The sequence below is a fragment of the Acinonyx jubatus genome, chromosome D1 (assembly GCF_027475565.1).
Source record: "Acinonyx jubatus isolate Ajub_Pintada_27869175 chromosome D1, VMU_Ajub_asm_v1.0, whole genome shotgun sequence".
NCBI lineage: Eukaryota > Metazoa > Chordata > Mammalia > Carnivora > Felidae > Acinonyx > Acinonyx jubatus.
Genome location: NC_069390.1, coordinates 39253435 through 39275524, shown reverse-complemented (window position 1 = coordinate 39275524; position 22090 = coordinate 39253435). Strand labels below are relative to the sequence as shown.

Below are 22090 nucleotides of genomic sequence, written 5' to 3'. Positions count from 1 at the left end.
TCAAAGAATATTTTGGTTCCCTCATGGGTGGATCCAAAGAAGCCTTTTTTCTTACTTCCTACCCACCACACATTCATGGCCTTTGTGTCTCAGGCAGACTTTGTTGAAAATTTCAGAGGGATGGAGGAGGCTTGCTTTGGAGCAAGCAACTACTCAAGCCCATTCACAACTCACATTGTAAAGCATTGTGTTGTCATAGACACCCACTGAAACTTGGAAGAAATTACTTGGTCTCCACCCTGTCTTCCCATTTGGTCAAGTTCAGGTTGCTGAGCTGACTACAGTGTAAAAGTGATGGGGGTGGAAGATGACATGAGTTGGCTTGAACTTTGTGGTGGCCCTTGCTAAGTATGTGCCAACCATTCTTTTCCTTGTCAGCTGCCCTCAAAGCCTTCAAGAAGTCCTTCTTGAAGCCCTAGAAAACTTGGTTCAACCCTGTAGCCGCTTGATGGCTATGCCACTCTCATCCAAGGTGTACCTCTAGGTCCTGACCCAGTGAAGGGAATCTGATGATGACGACCCAGGAGAGACCAGAACTAGCTTACTGATCCAAGACCAGGAATGTTTCACTGTGGGGAATGGGGCCTACAGATGGCTCGGAGATGCCCTAAGTAGAAGGTCTTAGTCATAGATCTTCCTCTTCTGGAATGTTCCTCCATAGAGCAGTTCCTCTTCTGGAATGTTTCTTAGGGAAATAAGTACCATCTGCCAAAGCCTGGCTTACCTCTTTGAAAATGTAGATCTCTGTCTTGTGTGTGTTGATTTTTATCTGCTTTCTTCTGATACTTTCATCTAGATCCATCAATTTCCTTCATTATTTTGTCTGATTCTTTTTTGTACCAAAGCGTGTTTCCTTTATGACAATGCCATTTATAAGTTTATGCTCAACAGAGAGGATGAGAAGGGGAAACTAACATGAATTGAATACTCACAACAGGCCCGACATTAAGCCCCATTTCAAACGAACAACTATCCCATTGGATAGTTTATTATTCCAGAGTTATCTGATCTGGAACATGAATCTTGGAGAAATTATAAGACTGGTCCAGTGCACTATGTGTGGAAAAAGTCCTTATTTTATCCATTACTACATGCTGCCTCACAGAGGACCAGATTGCCTTCCCAATTCAAGGTTGTACCCATCCCATCCTATGCTTTGATCGATCTTATTTCCATAGAGGCCCTGGAGAGCCCTGAGTTGGGGCAGTGGGAGCTCTGCAGCAACTCCAAAAGGAAGCCTGTTTTCCCTTCTTGTTGCTTTTTGCTTACCTACTTCTTGCAAATTCCCTACTGAAGTAGAATGCTGTGGCCTATTACCCTGTACCACATAATACTATTGCTGTGACATCATCTTGAAAGAAGTCTATAATTCTTTCCCAGGCCTGTCTGTGGGCATTAAGGCTCTGCAGACTATAGCTGGGTTAAAGGAGTCCAGCCCAGAGGACCCCATGTCTGTATCTGCAGAAGCTCTGCCATTGGCTCTGAGTACTCAGCTAACACTGACCTGGAGGGCTCTCGGGATGCCATTTGTATTAAAGGCAGAACCAAGAGGTACCAAAATCCCCTTGCTGGGCCTCCTTGTTCAGTTGTGCTGGCCACATCTGGACCCAAATATAGATGCTGGCTTTATACCCCACTCTTTGCCTGTCTATGTGGGGTGAATCTTTTCTCCAAAACAAGATGGGGTAAAAGGGGCAAATCGTCCTAGTGCAGTGGAAAGTGCACTTCCCTCTGCCTCTTGTTAGGGGAGAGAACTCAGCCCCTTCCTTCCCTCCTAGCTCCCCATCAGGGAATTGGGCCACCTTCCTAACTGTATAAATTTTACAGTCTTCTCTCACCAGCTCATGTTCTCTGTTTATTCTACAACCATCTTTCTTGCTCAGCCAGCAAGAAAAAAGTTTAAAGTGATTGCCGGCTTATATCTAAAATGCTTCCAGACTGCAGACTTCTTTGGCGCTTACAGATTTGCAATGGGGAGAGAAAGTTGAAAGCTTTATGGGTTGAAAATTCAGACTTCTCACTAGATCTTTTGCTAGTCAGCGGAGGTTCCAGTGGCTTTTAAACAGCTAAGTGGGTTTTAGCTGAAAGATACAGCTAAAGATTTCATTATTTGTTTCTTTTTCCGTTTTTAACGATTAGAAACAGCCTGCTTAGTACTCTCTGACCCAAAATTCTGAGGGAGTCTTACCCTTAACTCTTTGGGGAGGAGGCCGTAAGATCTGTAGACCTATTACAAAAATGTCCACTAACTTTATTTCCCAAACCACTCTAAATGAGGTACTTTACTTAAGAGAAGGTGTATGTTTGTCCTTAGGTTAATAGATTCCTGCTTATTCTACAGAAAGAACGTATGATTTTTTTCTGTCTGCTGTGCAGAGAAGCTGGGCTTCAGCCTCTAAATAATACCTACAGGGACATGTTGTCAGGTGTTGAGGGAGAATGTATGTCTGAACACATGTTTTCATCCAGGCCGTAAGTTTTCTCGTTGCAGTTGTATTGGGCCTTGAGTGCTAACGGTTCTCTATTATAAATTACGTCATTTTCTTGATACTGCAACCCTGGATTATGACATTAATGTGGATTATGGCCATATTAATACCTACTAGAAGAGATGCGCGCAGAAGGTAAAAAGTTTAAAGTCTTAATAGGCCCTTATGTTCCACACTTGATAGAATTAGAGTTGACATGGTTTGGCCCTATTGAAAACTAAATTACTCATTCAAGAGAAAAAGGAAGATAAAGTTCATATTTCTTAATCAGCAAACATATTCATTTACTTTTCCTCCAGAATTTCTCTTTGCTCAAAGGAAAACTCATGTTTTGCTGTTGGACTTTGCTGGGGTCATTGGCAGCCTAGATGTTTGTGGTAGTTGCAATGAATTTTTTGACTGGCAAATCTCCACAGACCCAATGTCTTGAATGGTTTCCTCTACCTCCTGCATGGTTGCAGTTCCTTCTTCTGAGACACTGCTGTTCTCCTGAGACTGAATCCATTTTCCTGTTGCTTTTGCATTTTAGGCTTCCAGGTCCTACTGCAAGGGTATCCACTGCAGGCAGTGAAGCCAAAACACGTGGAGGGTCAGCCACTGCCAACAACCGACGCAGCCAGAGCTTTAACAACTATGACAAGTCCAAACCGGTCACCTCCCCACTTCCACCACCACCGCCAAGCAGCCACGAGAAAGGTAAGTCAACTTCTTGAGGGTCCTTTCTGGCATTTTCCTGTATACAGATCTGGTTCCTTTGGGTGAGTTTGCTAGGGTTGGGAACAAGGTTGCACATAGCATGGGCCATAGGACATACTTGGCTGGCAGGAACTTTCTTAGCAGAGGCATTAATAAAGTGGTGGAAATAGGTTCATGGTTGCCAGCAGGAATTAGGAGTATTTGTTTCAGTAGGGGCCCGGAAGACACCTGGCTACAGAGAGAAGCAATATAGCATTTACAACTTGAAAGTAAACTGTCACAGAACGTGCTCTGTATGGTAGATGGTTTTCCAGAAATGCAGGGTTCTCGGAGTGTGCGTTTTGTGACCTGATAAGCTTTCTACCCATTAAAAGTGATATGAGGGAAGTTAAGAGCAAGGGAATTTTCACCCTTTGAAAAAGGCAGAAATGTGGGTTGCGTAAATGAATATCTTGGCTACATATGAGGAATATGCAACATTATTCTTAGTGTTCCGATGATGTAACTTTTACCAAAAGAGGATATGACTTTTTGCTCTACATAGCCCTGAGATCTTAGGATGGGGGAAGAGGTGAGTAGCTGTGTGGGGGCTATTGCACAGAAGATGGTGAAACAAACATTTGCTTGCTTCGGTCTGTGTCTCGTGAGACCTTGGAGAAACTGAGCTTAGAAGATTGTACAGTCAGAAGCAGAGCCCTCCTTCATTCCTCCCAGGCTAAGTGGTCTAGACTTCTTGGTGGGGGTGATGTGCCCAGATCTCTTGGAAGCATTTTCTACAGTAAGAGTTGTCCTAGATGTGCCCCTCAACTCCCCCGAGACTCAGGAGAGCTGCCTCCCACTCTGAAAGTGTTCCAGGAGCCTGGGCAGCCTTCCCACTGTGAACGAGATCCGAGGCTCCTGGACCTACCCTCTAGCCCGGGATGGTTTCATTTAGTGGAGCTTGGTTTCTGCCCTACCCTCAGCTAGCATACTTGAGAAAACAGGAAGGGAGGTTTGGTATGGCTGACCTATATATGGCAGAAAGTTTTGCGCCAGGGCATTGGAAACTCTGCAGCCAGCAGTGGGAGGTCTCAACCAGTCAAGTTCTTTGTGATCCAGCCCTTGGCTCCTGCCTTAAGAAAGTCATTTGTCGTCTTCTTCCCTCTTTCCACCCCCTTCCCCTCCCCTCCTTTTCTCCTCTTCAACCATAGCCAAACATGTTCCTTTCAAAAGTATGGTCTTCTTAAAAGTGTTTTTAAGAGGCACCTGGGTGGCTCAGTAGGTTAAGCGTCAGACTCTTGATTTTGGCTCAGGTCATGATCCCAGGGTTGTGGGATCGAGCCCCACGTCGGGCTCTGCACTGAGTATGGAGCCTGCTAAAAATTCTGTTTCTCTCTCTGCCCCTCGTCTCCCCTCGCATGCGTGCGTGTGTGCGCGCGCTCTCTCTCTCTCTCTCTCTCTCTAAATAAAAAAATAAATAAAAATAAGTATCATCTGTCAGGGACTTTGATTTTCACTGTGTTACTTGGTCTTCACAAACATTCTGTGTGGTAAATATCATTAACCCAATTTTACAGATAAAAGAACTGAGGCTAATTGAGATTTAGTAACTTGCCCTCTTTGGTAATTGAGCACTGGAATTCGGATCAAGGTTTGAGTCCTGGGTTTGAACTCGAGCTCTGTCCTGTCTCCTGGGAGGATCGAACGAGGTAGTAAGTGTGAGAATATCTTGTGAGCTGGGACTCACAAAATCCCCTAAGGATTCCCTCCCAGAATGGTAAAAATAACTGACTGGGGCTCCAGGTGCATGGGAGAGTACATTTATGATCCCTCGCCTAGCCTGGAGAGGTTAGGTCAAGCAGGCTTTGGCAGACCCGGGTAGTTTTTATTCTAATACTTTCCCCACCATCCTGAGGTAAAGGGACAGCACAATTGTATCTAAAGAGGCTTTTGTATTTCCTCCTCCTTTCTCACAGTCCCTGTGTCCTCTATTGAATCTGACCTTGATGGCAGCCTATGAAGTAGCCAGCTCCATGCAGCATGGACCATGTGGTGGGAGAAGTGGCTCCCCCACCTGGCCATCGGGAGGCACAGCAGGTTTTCGGGTGCTCAGAGTAGCATCCCTCATCTTGACAGGTCCTGGAGAGGTGGACATTAGTGAGCAGATACGTTGTAGCTCAGTGTGGTGGGCGCTGTAGTTGAGGTATGGACTGCTTTCAGATGAGTTAAAGTCCACAATATAATCTCATGACCTGTCCTTCTCGAAGCTGTCTTATGAGTCGGACAGGCCCTGATCGCATTGCATGCTGGCATTTTCTCTCAGGTAAACCAATTTGTAGGCTTGTACATGTGACCCATTGGACCAGGGATTCTTCTAGGAGTTGATCTGATCCCACCAGAAAGGGGAACAAGAAATTCACTACTCTTCCAACATATGACAAAAATATTTCAACACTTAGTCTTGATTTTTTAAAAGGATAAAAAGGAATAAAAGGAAATTATAACAGGCAGCTTTTCCAAAGCCCCGGAGCACTTAATCCTTTGTGAGGAAATAACTGAAAGATTTCTCCGAAAATCACGTCCAAAGAAGCGAATGCCTTCCTGCCATCATTGCTGAATTTAGTTCTGGTCAACTGAGATGTGAAACAGAAGAAGAGTAATAGATCTAGAAAATACTTATATTTTCAGTATTCAACGGAGCAATCAACTGAGATGTGAAACAGAAGAAGAAGAATAGATATATAAAATACTTCACAGTGGGGAAAAAGTCTAGGGACACACACACGCGCACACACACTGTATTGGCTTAGTCCATGAGGTGACCAAGTGCACAGTTGGTGTGTAAATCCCAGGAATTTGTGAGGTTTGGAGGAAAGTCTACAAATCCTTAGCCTGTAGGAAAAGCTGCTAGTTGGGCAGTTTTCACTAGCGTGGTTAGGTTCGTCTTTGGCTTCCCCCACTCACTCCTGCAGGGGGCAGCAGTGAGGCACCTTGCCCGGCCCGAGGGATGCTGTGAGCAGGTTCCCCTGCGGATCTGTTGGGGGATGGCCTGGAATACGGTGGCTCCTCGCTTCCTCCCTTGGCCCTACGGCTCCAGACCAGAATCACAGCTTTTCAGGAAGAGGAAAGAGCTTTCATTTTCAACATTGGTGACATTATCTTTTCCTTCCATCCCCTCACTTACATCCTCTGGGTGGGTTAGCACTGCCAGAAATCAAATACATTTCTAAAGTATTTGGTCCATCCTATGAATTTGAAATATTTACTATTCCTAAACTAAAGTCTGTGCAAATGGAAGATGGTCTCTCCTGAATAATATGGTTTTCTTCATTTTAGAGAAAGTGTATGTTTATTATATTTTCGTGATAAAAATCGTCATGTAAAAAATTTTTAAACAGCATAAATTTATTGAAAGAGAACCCTGCATAACCCCTGCTCTCAGAATTAGCCCCTGTTTATCACTTATATTCTTCTGTATTTTCTTTATGCATATACTATCACATTTTGATAAATTTTTCCTACTGTTTAATATTTGCCAAGTACTGTTCTAAGGGCTTTGTAAGTAATAATTTAATTGTTACAGGAACTCTGTACACAGACACTCTGACATACATTGTATATGACTTAAAATCTTGTAAATAAAATCAACGAATCATGGACAACCTTTTTATAGTTTATTCTCTCTTTATAATAGTTGCATAGGACTCCATCACATAAATTCACCTTAATATTCCTAACTACTTTCATTTTGGTTGCTTCCAATTCTTTTTTTTTTTAATTTAAAAAAACTTTTTAATGTTTGTTTATTCTTAGAGCATGGGCAGGGGAGGCGCAGAGAGAGGGAGATACAGAATCAGAAGTAGGCTCCAGGCTCTGAGCTGTCAGCACAGAGCCCGACGCGGGGCTCGAACTCACGAACTGTGAGATCATGACCTGAGCTAAAGTTAGATGCTTACCCGGCTGAGCCACCCCTAATTCTTTGATATTATAAATAGTACTGAAATTAACATCCTCATGTCTTTTTTGCACGTGTATACCATTTCATTTAAGGGTATACACATTTTGCAGGTGTTTTAACGTTGCCAGATTTTGCTTCCAAAAGGTTATACCTACGTCTGTTCCCATCAGCAACGTGTGAGAGGTCAGTTTCCCTACGCACTTGTTTTCACTCTCTTGGACAAAAAAATACTGCCTTTGAAATGAGGCGGGTTACAGTAAGCTGAAATAACAAGATCCTTTGCTAACAACTGGCCCTTTTAACTGCCGCCTTGCTATGAGTTATGACTAGTGACATGGACAGACTTTGGCATGTACAGAAAGCACTTGGGTTTGAGATCAAGCTGTCTGCCAACCAGTGTGGCCTCACTCAAGATGCTTAATTTCTCAGGGCGCCTGGGTGGCTCAATCGGTTGGGCATCCGACTTCCGCTCAGGCCATGATCTCACCGTCTGTGGGTTCAAGCCCCTCATCAGGCTCTGTGCTGACAGCTCGGAGCCTGGAGCCTGATTCGGATTCTATGTCTCCCTCTCTCTCTCTGACCCTCCCCGCCCGAGCTCTGTCTCTGTCTCAAAAATAAATAAACATTAAAAAAAATTTTTTAAAAAATGCTTAATTTCTCTGGGCCTCGGTTTCCCCTTCTGTAAAGTGAGTCTGAGGTCATCCGTCCCTAAGCCACTGTGAGGTATGAATGCTTGTTTTCCCTGGCCCCTTGGCCTTGTCTAATGGGAGCCCTCTAAGTGCTTTCGCATAGGTTCCCTCCCCTGGTCTTCATCCTATGTCATTTTCTCCCTCTTGTTCACTCTCTGCTGTCATGAGTAGAAAAGAAGAGCCAGACAGGGGTGGAGACAGAGTTTTATAGCCTTCAGCACTATGTCTTGTCTGAGTAACACTGGAGCCATTGATTTAGAATCTCTGTAAACTTGTCACTTTATGGTTGGCAAAGTAAGTTATTTATCTGAGTTAATGATTGGGAGAGAGAACTGTGAAGAAGTTGCCCATGGCCTGCCATTAACCAGGATTCTGGCATAAACTTACAGGTTACATGGGATTAATTCAGTGATCCACATCACACAGAAAAGCATACGGTTGGGTGTTCCGTTTCAGGTTGTTTCTTTCATTTGTTCATCTTGTCACTGCTTATGTCCAGCCTTGGGCTTGTCATCATGACTGAAGGGACTGAGACACAGATTCAGAGTTTCCAGGGCTCACAACCCCAGGGGCGGGGGGTAGTGCTCACAAGTCCTGTAAGAGAGATTCCTTCAAAGCCATGAGGAAAAAGAGGGGCTTAGTCAGGAAGGCTCCAGGAGGACTTCCGAGGAGTGATAGCATGTGCAGTGATTTCTAGCTCCAGATTTTCACGGAAAGAGAGCGGGAGGCTGGGAAGGAGTGACTCATCCCACTGGGTCCAGGTGTTAATCCAACAGGACATCTGCTGGGGTCACTGTGTTAATAAACTTTTGTCCTGTGGAAGACCTGTAGAGGGAAATGTCTACAAGATCATTTCAGCGGTGGGGTGAGGCCTCCCTTGGCCATCAGGAGACCCCAGCAGTTGCAGGGCAGTCCTGGACCAGGGAGAGCTTGCATGCCTGTCCATGCTCCGTCCTCTCTGGTTGGGAATCAACCGTGAGGTCGCCTTGACCCTCTGAGCAGAAGCCTTGATTGTCTGAGGGCTAAAAAAAAAAAAAAAAAATCAGTTTAAAGATTTGAACTGAGGAGGTATTGCTGAATTTAAAGGAGTCTCAGGGGGGATCATCTGGAAATGGAATCAGTGAACTGTTAGGTCAGCTGTTGAGGCTGAGCAAGCAGGATGAATTAAAAGTGACCAGCGAAAAGCGACCTCACACCTGGCACTGGGAGGAAAAAAAAGCCTAGCAAGTATTTGAGAAGCTGTGCCAGTCTCTTGGGCCAGAATATAGTTATCTTGGCGGGAGTTTGGGGGAAAGTAGGGGAAGGTTTAGAGCCTGCAAACGAACAGAGAAAGACTTTACACTGAAGCAGACAATTGAGTTTGAGCTCTGGCCTTCCAATACTCCCCAGAAGTGTGGCTTTTGGGGCAAGTGTAGTGCTCACCGGGGCATCTGCTCAGGATCCCCCTTAGGACCACCATGAACCCCACATGGCACTGTCCTCCTCAGGATGTAGACAGGAATCATAGGTTGCTGGCAGGGAAAGTGTTTCTCTTCCACAGGCATGGTCCTGTACCAGGGGTTTGCTGCATAGCCACCCAGATGCTGTCGCTGCCTCCTCCCACCTATGGGACCACTCAGGTGTGAGGCTACAAGACTCCCGCAGGGCAGGTGCGAGAGTCACTCTAGCATAAAGGCCACATGCTCCGTGGGAGCCAAGATCTCTCGTAAATACACAGTATGCCCAACTAACTTCTACGGTTCCTGCAAGGATGAGGTCTGATTAGTAGTCACAGTACTTAGAGAAACCTAAAATGATGGTGTCCCCCAAGAGGTGTTTATACTCCATTGGTAGCTCTTCTCAGTCCAGATGTGGTTTAACTACCAAGGGTCATTTTTACCAGGAGCAGTGTTGCTTAGTAACATAGCTGGCATTCTATCTTTATCAAGTTTCCAGGGGAACAGAGTTACGAGGTAAACTGAAGGTTAAATTCTCATGCAGAAGGGCAAGAGATTTTGTCAATCCTTCTCCCACAGTAGGTCAGCTTACCTCTCAGAGATCCAGTTGATTTATCTGTGGAGTGGCATCAGTCAGCCCAAATGATGGTAGAAAGTCAGATGTGAAGGATTCTCTTTTTCTGCATAGCACAATTCACATTTTGTCTTTGTTGTCTCTACCAATTGCAGACATCTAGCTATCAAGTATTATGACTTCTTGTTTCCTGATAGCTGGAGCTTATTGACCTTGTGGGTGTCGTTGCATGGTGTGAAAAAAATTGCTGAGCTCTGAGTGTTCGAAACGTGGTAGAGTCCGCTCATTTGCTGTCTGTTAATGGTGCCCTTTCACAAGCAGGGCGGGTGGAGGTCAACCGCTCTTTGGCAAACGCAGGTTTCATTGTTTTAGTTTGTATTTCACACCAGTTTCCTTTTGTTCTAAACAAAGGATTGACATTGTCTAACTGAATAGATGAAAAGTCCTAAACACGTGGTACCAGTCTCCCAAATAACACCTTAAACAGTAATACGGGTCCACTCTGACACAGTGTATGTAAATTGCCCATATGCAAATCCAAGAAGGGACAGCGTGGTAGGTCTCTGTTAAGTCTAAAGGGCACAGCTCAAGTCCCATGATCCGGTGGGACAGTACACTCAAGGCTCTGACGTGTTGTCTCTCAGGGTGTGATTAATGGATCGTGGACACCGGCATCCTTTGAGTAATTGCTAGAAACACAAATCCCGAGGCTTTGCAAACCTAGTCCTTCTAAGTCAGATTTCTGAATGAGCCTGGAAATCCACGTTTTCTACCCCTGATATTCTTACAGCAGTGAAGTTTGAGAACCCCTCTCCTAGGGAGGACTTCTGGGTCACCTTTGAAAGGGCATGCCGCCCTCCAGCTGCCCTTCCATTCCCAGCAGCCTCTTTGTAGCGTGTTGTTGTAGGGAATAGAGATAATGTAGTGAGACACCCAGACTAATGCCTGGTGTGCAGCAGGAGCCCAGTAAATGGGAAACCATTCAAATTTGCATATACATTTTGCTGTACATATATTTAAACTTATTCTCAGCGCCCGTAACTTATACTGGGTGAACTTACCTCCTTGTTTGGGTCTTCATACCTTCTTTTGGCTCCGTTCCATTGCCTCACTAATCTGTAGTGGAATTCTTATTGTAATTAAAAAAAAAAAATCTTCAGTATTCCCTTGTGTCAGCTGAGGTAATAGAAAACAAAGGAAAAGGATTTTGATCCCATACTTAGCCTAGAAATATGAAAAAGGGAGCATCACTGTGGGGGTCTCGGTACGGTAGCAGAGGTAGTGTGCTGCAAAGAAGTGTTTTGGGGGGGGGAAGTCAGCCCACCCTTTCTCTGATTGGAGAATCATCTTCTGGTTCTTTCCCTACTTGGCGCTTGAAGAGCTTGATGTTACTTTACCAGGGCACTGCGCTATTCAGAAGGAAGGATGAACACTAGTAAAGCTTCCTAGCCAAAGTCCATCCTAACTGCTGTTCTTAGCTGGAGCATCAAATTAAAGTCAGACTTGAAGGTGAAAGAAATCGTTTCTGGTAGAGTCTCTCTGGCGACCTTTGGGGGCCATTTTCTTGATCTACTGTGTAATTCAGAAGGGCCTTCAGAGAAGGTGCATCAGTCCTTCTAATGTGGGAAATTAATAACCTTTAATGCTAAAGCCATCCTTTTTCACGGAGAAGACGACAGATAAAACCATGTTTGCTTTCCTCTAAATATGGATGTGTTTCGAAGCCATCGTGTGAGCTTATGGCTCTCTGCTGTGTGTCCTGTTTCTGAAATACAATAAACCTGGCCTGTTGTAACAGGAAGAATGAGTAAAGGAGAGAGAAAAATAAATCATTTCAGGAGATGAAGTATCTATTTGATTAGCTTGTGTCAGGAATGGAAGATGGCTCGTTGATGTGCTTCTGATCTTCAGATGATAAATCTCCGCATTTCTTTTGCTTCCATCTGCTATGTGGCAAGCGTCACACAGACGTGAATTCAATTTAATTTCAAGGATCATTGGTAGGGGAAAGTATTTATGTTTCTCGGTGCTCTCATCATCATTTTTATCCAGGTCTCATCTGCAGCCAGGGCCTTGCTGTCATTCCTTTAAATGTTCTTTTTAAATATTTAAGTATTTGACAAAGTTGATGAGCACGAGGAGATAAATACATTTTGGGATAAATGCGCTTAACTTTTCTCTGGGCGCAAGTGGCCCGTGTTCACGACACACAGAAGGAACACTGTGCTGATCAAACGGACAAGAACAGAAGGCCGGTCAGAACGAGGGGAGAGCTCCTGAACAATAAACTCGGCAGCTGGCGTAGCAACTCGACAGGGAGCTGCTTGTGCATGCGTGCGTGGCTTCTCTCTGTGTTGAGGACTTCGCATTCTGGGGCTTAAATGAACCTCATGGATGAAATGCCCGTTTCTGCACCATAGCCTGCCTTCACAATTCTGCCAGTGTGTTTCGTTAGGATTCCAACACGTAGCACATACGCTAGGGAACCTGTCTTCCCCTGATGAGAATGACGAATGAGGGGGTCACCTGGAGAACGTTTGTTTCCAAGACAGCGGTCCCCATGCAGCCATATCGTGGTAGGCGTGACGCACAGGCCATCTGCAGGCGTCGTGCCATGTTAGTGCTCATGCTGCAGAGTGGTTTATGCCAAGGCACTGTGGTCACAGTTTACGTGCTTAGTGTCCTAGGAGCTCCTGTCATGAATCTTTAGCTGCAGTCACGTTGATTCGTGCGGTGAGCAAGGCTGTCGGAACTTTGTGGATAGACACTAGCTGCTGCTGGAAATCCGCAGCCTGGCCTGCTTGCCTTGTGAGAACAAAGGTAAATAAGGAAGGCCCCTCGACACCTAATGGTCTCTTTGCCGTTTTCAAAATGAGAGAAGCACGGCATTTTTATGAAATATGAAATGGAGGTGGGAATCGGTGACTTGTAATAACTCACCGTGGGTAAAGCAGTTTTACAAAAAAAGCTTGCCTCAGGGCAGTCCAGACACTGAGTCTCTGCTGCCCCCTACTGCCCAGGTTCTGTATTGTGTCTCCGGGTAGAGCCTTGGTGTCCTGCCTGGCGCTCTCAGGGCACTCTGGGAGGATAATGACTTGAGATTGTCTAGGTGTTTTCTTCCGGACAAGGCCTCCCCACATTTGCTTCCTCATTTGAGAGAACGCGTGCGAATGGAAGAAAAGCCACGTTCTGGACGCGACCAGGCTCATGCGGCACGGTCAGGAGCTGACAGCAGGCCCAAGCTAAACTCATCTTCACAGGGCCGTCCGCCCCCTTCAGCAGCCACCAGCTGGTGGATTTAAGAATCCAATTTAGCCCTAAGAATAAGGATCTATGAAGGCACTGGTTGATTTTTGCTACAGGAAAAGTTCTGCTAGATGTGGCTTTACTTTTAATCATGCCGACCCGACTGTACAGTGTGGAGTACATGAGTCTCCCTTCTTTTATGCACTCATGTACTTGAAACTGAGTTCAGCACATTATTGGGTGCCCTCTAGATATCCAGCCTCATGCTAAATACTCAAAAGCGAAAAAGTCGATAATGTCATCTTTGCCCTCGTGGAACTTAGGGTCTGGTGGAAGAGACCAATATTAAACCACAAATAATCTCATGACATTTTGTGTCAACTGCTTTTTTTTCCCAAAGACTAATAACATACGTTCCTCTCCACCAAGTCCTGTGTTAAGTGCTTTTAAGAAGACGATAAGGTGCTAAGAGGGAGAATAAAGGAGAGATGAAGCCAATTCTGTGCGTTAGGTAGAGCCTCATTGGGGTGACACCCAGAGAAAGTCTGCAGGGGTCTACTTTGCACAGAGCAGCCACTCTCATCCAGAGTTTAGAAATAAAGGATGTTTTAGTAAGCAGTTTTGTGAAGAGAGGTCATTTTCCTTTTAGAAATGAAAGTCTAAGGGTGCCTGGGTGGCTCAGTCGGTTAAGCGTTTGACTTCGGCTCAGGTCATGATCTTGTGATTCATGGGTTCGTGCCCCACGTCGGGCTCTGTGCTGACAGCTCAGAGCCTGGAGCCTGTTTCGGATTCTGTGTCTCCCTCTCTCTCTGCTCCTCCCCCACTCATGCTCTGTGTCTCTCTCAAAAAATAATAAAGAAACATAAAAACAATTTAAGGGGCACCTGGGTGGCTGGTGGGTCAAGCGTCTGACTTCGGCTCAGGTCATGGTCTCAAATCTCATGGGTTTGAGCCCCATGTGGGGCTCTGTGCTCACATCTCAGATCCTGGAGCCTACTTCAGATTCTGTATCTCTCTCTCTCTCTCTCTCTATGCCCCTCCCCTGTTTGTGCTCGCTTGCTCTTTCTCTCAAAAACACTAAAAAATCAAAATAAACAATAAAAAAATAAATGAAAGTCTGTATCTTGGGCCAGCTATTTTTTCTCTCTCTGGCCACAGGAGAAGTAAAAAAATCACAGGGACTCAAACTTTTGGTGCAAAATTTCAAAAAGAACTTATTCACATTTTTCTTCTCACAGTTGAACAGAGGCTCCTCATGGGAGTAGAGAGTTTCCTGACCTCATAGAAACAGAAACAGAGGCTAGATCGTCCCTCACCGACGTTACTAAAGGTGGGGTTTCCTGTATTAGCAAATGGACTGGGATAGATATTCTCTAAAATCCCTGGCCGATACAGGATTTGATTATCTTAGGCAAAGGGTAGAGTTGGTATGATTTTAGAGGTGATATGGTTCTGAAAAGGCCTAATAATGACACGTATCCATCGTGGTTGATCAGTGTTCACAAAGGCTCGCCTTTGGGTTGGTTCCTTTGAAGGTATTCATTCCTTCCAAAACAACATTTTATTCTGGATGGTGCTGCTTCCATTCTGGGGTTCGTTTCTGTGCTGAACAAAAGAAGTTGCATTTTATGTAGGCAATGACTTGTGTACAGTTTATGATGACTTCTTTCCCTCCATTCACACAGTTGGGAAAGATCTCTCCTGTAACTTCAGATAAGTTGTCTAGAACTTGCAAAGCTCGTACTGTGAGGCCATCAAAGAGGCCACAGGCCAGGATCTCTACTATGTAAAAGAAGTCGTGGCTACTGAGTGAGAAGTTGTTCAGGGGTGGTTTCGATCATTTAACACTTGGATTCATTCCCTTGTCCTCTTCTCAGAAGAGCCAGATACAAATATCTTCAGGGAGAGTTATTTAAATGTGTGTGTGTGTGTGTGTGTGTGTGTGTGTGTGTGCTGTGCGCACATGCTGTAGGGGGCAGCATTCATTAAGGAAAGTCAGAGGATAGCCCGCCAGAAAGAGGAATTATTTAGACCTTTTAGGGAAGAAACTGGGCCCCGTTTGTAAAGATTTCTATGCACCAGAGACACTCATACTGTCGTGTTGCTCATTTATGGACAAGGCTCTGGCCCTTCAGTAATAATATTCTTTAGGGCACCAGGATCACCTTGTCTCCTATGAAATTTATCTGGTCTGGAGTCTATACCAGTGAGCACCGGTGCAGGAGAGTGGCTTTTCCACAAAGGATGTATATGCTAGGGTGCAGATTCTGACCCTGATGGCTGATGCCAAGCTTGTGTTCTTTTAGCCATGTTCTGAGCCTTTGCAGTCTCCAGCCCTCCAATGAGAAACAGTGACTATTTGGGGCGCCCAGGTGACTCAGTTAAGCATCTGACTCTTGACTTCAGCTCAAGTCATGAGTTCGAGCCCTGCATTGGGCTCTGTGCCAACAGTGCAGAGCCTGCTTGGGAGTCTCTGTCCCTCTCTCGCTGCCCCTCTCCCACTCACACCATCTCCCGCTCTCTCTTTCTCAAAATAAGCTTAAAAAAATTACAAAAAAAGAAAAAAGACATAGTGACTGTTTCCCATGGAACTGCTTCAATCCTGTTACTGCCCAGCAAATCATAAATATTAGTGAAACTTGTGGGGGCTAACCTTTTTCTGGATCCCCCCATCCTGAGAAAGTTGGTGAAGCAAGTTGTGACTTGTTGGTTGACCCCTATCTCCCCAGGCCCTAAAAAGTAGGGCTTCGAATAATAGCCATGTATACGCCAGCCTACAGGTTGATGGGACGGCTCTGCTGAGGCGTGCCAGGCTTGGCTGATCTCACTTGGACTCGCTCATGCATCTGGGGTCGTCTGGGTGTCCACTGGATGCTGGCTAATCTGTACTGCCCTCATCAGAGATGCTCCCCTTTCTCCCCCTGGTCTTTGGTCCTCCAACGGGCCAGTCCAGGCTGTCCTCGTGGTGGATGAGTTCCAAGACAGGCTAAGAGCACAGCAGCCCTGTAAGGCCTAAACCCTGGAAAGGAATGGAACATTGGTTCTCTTCTACAGCGCTCTGTTGGCCAGAGCAAGTCACATGACCTGGCCAGGTGCATGGGATTGGGAATCCTGCACCGATCGAGGGAGGAGCTGCGGAGCCCCACTGCAGAACGTCTGTGATACGGAGAGGGTGGAGACTTGGGCTGTTTTTGCAGTCAGTCTACCACAGTAAATAAGCAGGACACAATGCATGTATATTATTGATGGATTGATTTCACTTGTCAGGGTAATAGACTGTTTTCATGGAATCCCATGAAAATGAGACTCCTGCTGTGAGCTCATAAAAGATAGGCTGGGGCGCCTGGGTGGCTCAGTCAGTTAAGCGTCGACTTCGGCTCAGGTCTTGATCTCGTGGTTCGTGGGTTTGAGCCCCGCGTCGGGCTCTGTGCTGACAGCTCGGAGCCTGGAGCCTGCTTTGGCATCTGTGTCCCTCTCTCTCGGCTCCTCCCCTGCTTGCGCTCTGTTTCTCTCTCAAACATAAATAATAACATTAAAAATTGTTAATAAAAGGCTAAGACACACATCGTTTCCTGCAAGTATGGGGGTATATCGCTTTGCCAGCTCTCAGTGGGGTGAGTGGCTGAAGGATCCTTTTACTCCAGCCCCACAGAAGGTCTCTGAATAGCAGACACAGCCCCCTTGCTGTCTGAAGCCCCCTCTGGCCACACCAGGAGCTGTCTGCGAGAGTAGCATCCTGCAGAACGGGACTGGCTCCACGTCAGCCGTGTCAGGCCTCTGGAGTCCTTGGTCTTCAAATACCCATGCTGCTCTGCTTTTTCTTTTTTGTGCCAGCTGGTGCGAGTTGTGTGATGAAGGTGGTCTGAATGCCAGACTGGCGTTCAGGGCACCGGGGGTCTGTTCCCAGCGATCCCACTTGATGGCCACGTGACTTGAACATCTCTGAACTTCCGGTTCCTCAGCTCTGAAAATGGAAGCAAGAGTAGCACCGACCTCATAGAGTTATGGTGAGGGTGACATGTGATGAAGCATAAGGAAAAAAACAACACTGAATTATGTATGTCGTGATTGTCAAACGCGTGAATTAATTCATGAGTGTATACAGTCTAAAATGACTACAATGGGCAAAGTAACCACGGCAGCTGGACGCAGAACCCCTAGGAGCCAGCTCTCCACTCCCGGTATTTTGCTTCAGATCAGATGTCTAAAGTGCCCGTATTACAGCATCTTAGCTACATCTGTCATGGATGAACTATCGTGAAGGATGTTTTTGAAAACCAAAAGGACCAAGAAACCCAGAGTGACCTTCAGTAAACAAAACAGCTTCTAACAATTGAACACTTGTCATAGCTCGGTTATCTTACAAATGTGTAACCTATTGATTCTTGAAATCCCCCACTGCACTCGTCGGGGGAGGGGAGGTTCAGGATAAAAGTATTGATTTAGACAAGCGAACATATTGGAAGAAGCATTTGTTAGCCATTTGTATTTTTCATAATTTGGCTGCTAAAGTAGGAGAAAGAAGATACATCTTTCAACAGAGTTCTGAACAAAAGGATATTATTAAGCAAAAGGATATTAGCCAACTTAATTATACTCCTAAAACAACTTAAAAGGTCATGATTGATGGTATTTGCACAGTGTTTTGGAACAAAGGACCCTTTGACTAGTAAAGGAGTTTTTTCCTGAATGTGATTCTATTTTTCCTTTTGTTTGTCCATCATCCTTCAGTCTGCGTTCTCTGATCTTTTTTAATACGTCCAAACCTACCGCCCCACTCCTGGGGGCTGGCGACTGGAGCATCTTCGGACAATGAAAGGAAAGACGTTGTAGCTGAACTAAAGAACGGTCCAAGGAAAGGGGAGGGGCGCCCACCCTGAGCGTGGCGATTTCTGAGCTCCCTTCCGTCTGCGCATGCCAAGACGCCATGGCTCTGGCCTCGGGGTGTTGGTCAGCCTTCGTGGTCATGTCTTGGCAAGCGAAGTAGCCACTGCTGGCCGGAAACTGACCAGGACTGTTCAGTCTCATTTTGGAGCCGCTCAGATCACCTTCTGGCACGAAACGCTTCAGAAACCATTAAACGGCCGAGGTTGAAGCTGGATTCCTTGAAGTGCTTCCAAAGGCTTTGGCGTGTCTGCCTTTTGGATGAGCTTAACTAAACAGAGAACTTTTCAGGTCTGGTGTCTGGGTGGCGGGAGCTCCCCCTGGGCACTGGAAGTCACCCCGAGGTTGGGGGAGTAGAAAGGATGGGAAGAAAGAGAGGTTTGGCTCTTGGTGGCTTGCTGCTTATTCTTTGTCTTCTCCTTTAAGCCGTTCTTGCTGTCGCTATCCACCCGAGAAGGTAACTGCCCAACACCTGGAGGAACAGACATTTCCCAGAGAGCGAGTCGAGTGTGTGGCTGAGCAACAGATGCCTCTGATTCCTTCAGGGTAGTGCCGTCCAGTAGACCTTTCTTCAGCTCCACCTGGTGGTGCCCCCCATCGGTGCCGCTAGGCGAGTCAGCTGGCTACGTGGGGCTGGGAGACCCTTGAAATGTGGCTGCTGAGAGGAGGAACTGACATTTGAATGTTTTCAATTTTAGTGAATTTAAATGGCCACATGTGGCTAGTGGCTCCGGTATTTGACAACATATCTCTGAACGAAGTCTATCATTTAGAAATGGCTTCCTCATCACTAAAGACCAAATACTGTTAGATTCCATTAAAAAAAATTTTTTTTAATATTCATTTTTGAGAGAGAGAGAGAAAGAGTGCAAGCGGGGGGTGGGGGTGGGCACTGAGAGAGAGAGGGAGACAGAGAATCCAAAGCAGGCGCCAGGCTCTGAGCTCGATGCGGGGCTCGATCCCACAGACCTCGAGATCATGACCTGAGCTGAAGTCAGACACTTAACAGAGCCACCCAGGCACCTTGTTAGATTCCATTTATATGAAAATGTGGAGAATAGGCAAATCTCTAGCAACAGGTAGCAGTATTTGCCAGGGCTAGGGGTCAGGGTGGGCATGTAGAGAGAGGATCCGTGGTGAATGACTGCTAATGGCTACAGAGTTTCTTTTTGCTATAATAAATTTTTTTTTTAACATTTATTTCTTTTTGAGAGGTAGAGACAGAGCGTATGTGGGGGAGGGTCGAGAGAGAGGGAGACACAGAACCTGAAGCAGGTTCCAGGCTCTAAGCTGTCAGCACAGAGCACAATGCAGGTCTCAAACCCATGAACCGTGAGATCATGACCTGAGCCGAAGTTGGACACTTAACTGACTGAGCCACCCAGGCGCTCCTGTAACAAAATGTTTTAAAATTAGATTGTGGGGATAGTGGCCTAGCTTCATGAATATACTAAAAAGTATGGAATCATACCCTTGGTGAATGTTATGGTGAGTTATATCTCAGTGAAGTGGTTTTTAAAAATAGTTTGCTTTCTTTTTTTTTTTTTAATTTTTGTGAAGTTTATTGATTTTGAGAGAGAGCAAAACAGTTTGCTTTCTTTTTTTAATTTTTTTTGAAGTTTATTTATTTGAGAGAGAGAGTGATGGTAATGGAGAGAGAGAGCTCACGCACGCAAGCACAGGGGAGGGACAGAGAGTGAATCCCAGGCAGGCCCCGCACTGTTGGTGTGGAGCCCAACGTGAGGCTTGGACTCCCAAATCATGAGATCATGACCTGAGCCGAAACCAAGAGTTGGATGCTTAACCGACTGAGCCACTCAGGCCCCCCCAAAATAGTTTGCTTTCATGCCAGATCCAAGTAGATGTTCGGACCCTAGCTCTGCAGCTACCCAGTAGAGTGCGTGGTTAAGTACCTACCTTTCCCTGAGCTTCAGTTTCTCCTTGGTAAAATAAGGGTATTGCCTTTGCCTCAAGGGTAGCAAAGAAGAGAATTTCTGGTCCTCCGTTGTATCTTTATGACTTTAGTCCATTTCAGGTAGGATGGTCCTGGGTACAGAGCATGCACCCTCTTTTTCTGGGAACCTAGTTCCAGAAGCTGCCTGGTTCCAAGAGAGCCCCAGGCACTAAACAGAGCTTTGAGCCAGTAGTATCCTCCCTGTTCCATCCATTGCCTCTGTTACTGCAGTATAGAGAGCCTTTGGTGCTGGTCTAGGAAGGTTAAGTAACAGCCAAGATAGTCATATGTTTTGCCTTTGATCCAGATAAAAACAGATCGTAACTTTGAGTTGTCAATTGATCTAATGGGCAGAAATGGCTTTCCATACCCTTAGCAAGCAAAGATTCCTAGGGGACAAGGAGGAGATTCCTGGTTGTAAAACATCCTGCAGTTTTTCATGGTTTGTGGTTTGTAGAATTTCTGGGAAGGACATTCTTCAGGAGCATGTCTGAGCGGGTCTTCTTCTTCTCCCACTTCTCCTATGGGCTTTTGAGAACAAAGGCCTGCCAAAGCGTCACAAATCAGTGACTTCAGAGGAAGTAATTGTTACTGTTACCTTCCTCCTCCTCTTTGTTGCCATCGTAAAGCCTATAGTCTGTCAACAAGCAGATGTTACAGATACCTGCCTTATAAGTAACTTTAGGGCCTGTATTTAATGTAGCTCAGGCAATGAACTGTAAACAGAAGGACTTGTAACAACGAAGTGATGATAATGGTACCTGATGGTTATTAGGTATTCCTGTATGCCTGGAGTTATTTTAGGTACTTTGCATGCTGGCCTCCTTTAATTTCTCATACTGGAGAGGGTGAGTAGTATCTTCTCCATTTCATGGATGCACAAACTGAGGCTCAGAGTTAAATAAGTTGCTAATATCAGGCAGCTGATAAGGCCGGAGCTGAGATCTGAACTAGGATCTACGTGATTCCGAAGCTGGTATTTTGCTTTTAACCATCATACGATCAGACAAGCTGGCTTCGACTAAATTCACTAATCATCGAGCCCCTTTTTTTGTGTCAGGTGCTGTACAAATTTCTCAAGATGCAGCAATGGCTGAAGCCAGCAAATGTCAGACAGGTGTTGAATTAATTACACAGAAGAGGAAAGAGTGTTCTAGAAAGAGGGAATCACATGCTCCAAAACTAGGAAGAGCAGGGCCTCATCAAGGAAATGAAAGTTAAGTGTGTGTGTGCCTGTCTGAAGCAGGCAAAATGACTTTTTCACTTCTACCCAGCAAATCAGGGCTAGATGGAGTTCTGTGAGGGCAGGGAGCATGCGATCATGTTCAGTAAAATCTTGTCGAAAGAATAGATGGTAGCCGAAATGGGATTAGAACCCAGGTTCCCTGAATCTGTTTAGTGTTCTGCCCCGTCATATCACTCAGAGAACCCTTGGACAAATTCCAAACTGGCCTTGGACAGTGGATGTTTATAGTATTGTGATTTATAATAAGTCCCAAATTTGGTCTTCATCCCCATTTCTGGCACAGAGCTCCTAGAATTCTTGGAATTTCCCAAGTGATGAGCACAATAAAGGTGTTTGTCTTTATGCTAATGAAGGGACTCCTACCACACCCAAGGATGGGTCCCACCCCCTGACCTCAGGAGAGGAAGGAGGGGCTAGTGATTGAGTTCACTCACCAGTGGCCAATGATTTCATCAATCATGCCTTAGTAATGAAGCCTCCATAAAAGCCCAGAAGGATGGGACTTGGATAGCTTCTAGATTGATGTACACGTGGAGATGTGGGGACAATGGTGTCACGGAAGCTCCATGCCCTTCCCCCTGCCTTTCCCTATGCACCTGTTGCATCTTGCTGTTCCTGAGTTATATCCTTATATAATGGTCTAGTAATCTAGTAAGTAAAATGTTTCCCTGAGTTCTCTGAGCTGCTTTAGCAAATTAATCAAACCCAAGGAGGGGTTTTGGGTACCTCCAATCTACAGCCAGTTGTTTAGAAGCACAGAGGCATTAACTTGTGCTTTCGACTGGTGTCTGAAGTGTCAGGGGTTAGGGGACAGTCTTGTGGGACTGAGCCCTTAACCTATGGGATCTCATGCAAACTCTGGGTAGACCGTGTCAGAACTGAGTTGAAATGTAGGACACCCAGTTGGTGTAAGAGAATTGCTTGGGAGTGTGGGGAAAC

At 45.6% G+C, this 22090-nt stretch overlaps 1 protein-coding gene across 2 annotated transcripts in view; it reads left to right on the top strand.

Annotated features, from left to right (window-relative positions):
* The window catches only part of NAV2 (neuron navigator 2), a 394263-nt gene that overhangs the window by 179690 nt on the left and 192483 nt on the right, over positions 1-22090 (top strand). For both annotated transcript variants that reach the window (XM_053203382.1, XM_053203383.1), the window contains one exon: positions 3019-3185. In XM_053203382.1, the coding sequence (XP_053059357.1) occupies positions 3019-3185 (167 nt within the window). The remainder of the gene's footprint in view (positions 1-3018; positions 3186-22090) is intronic.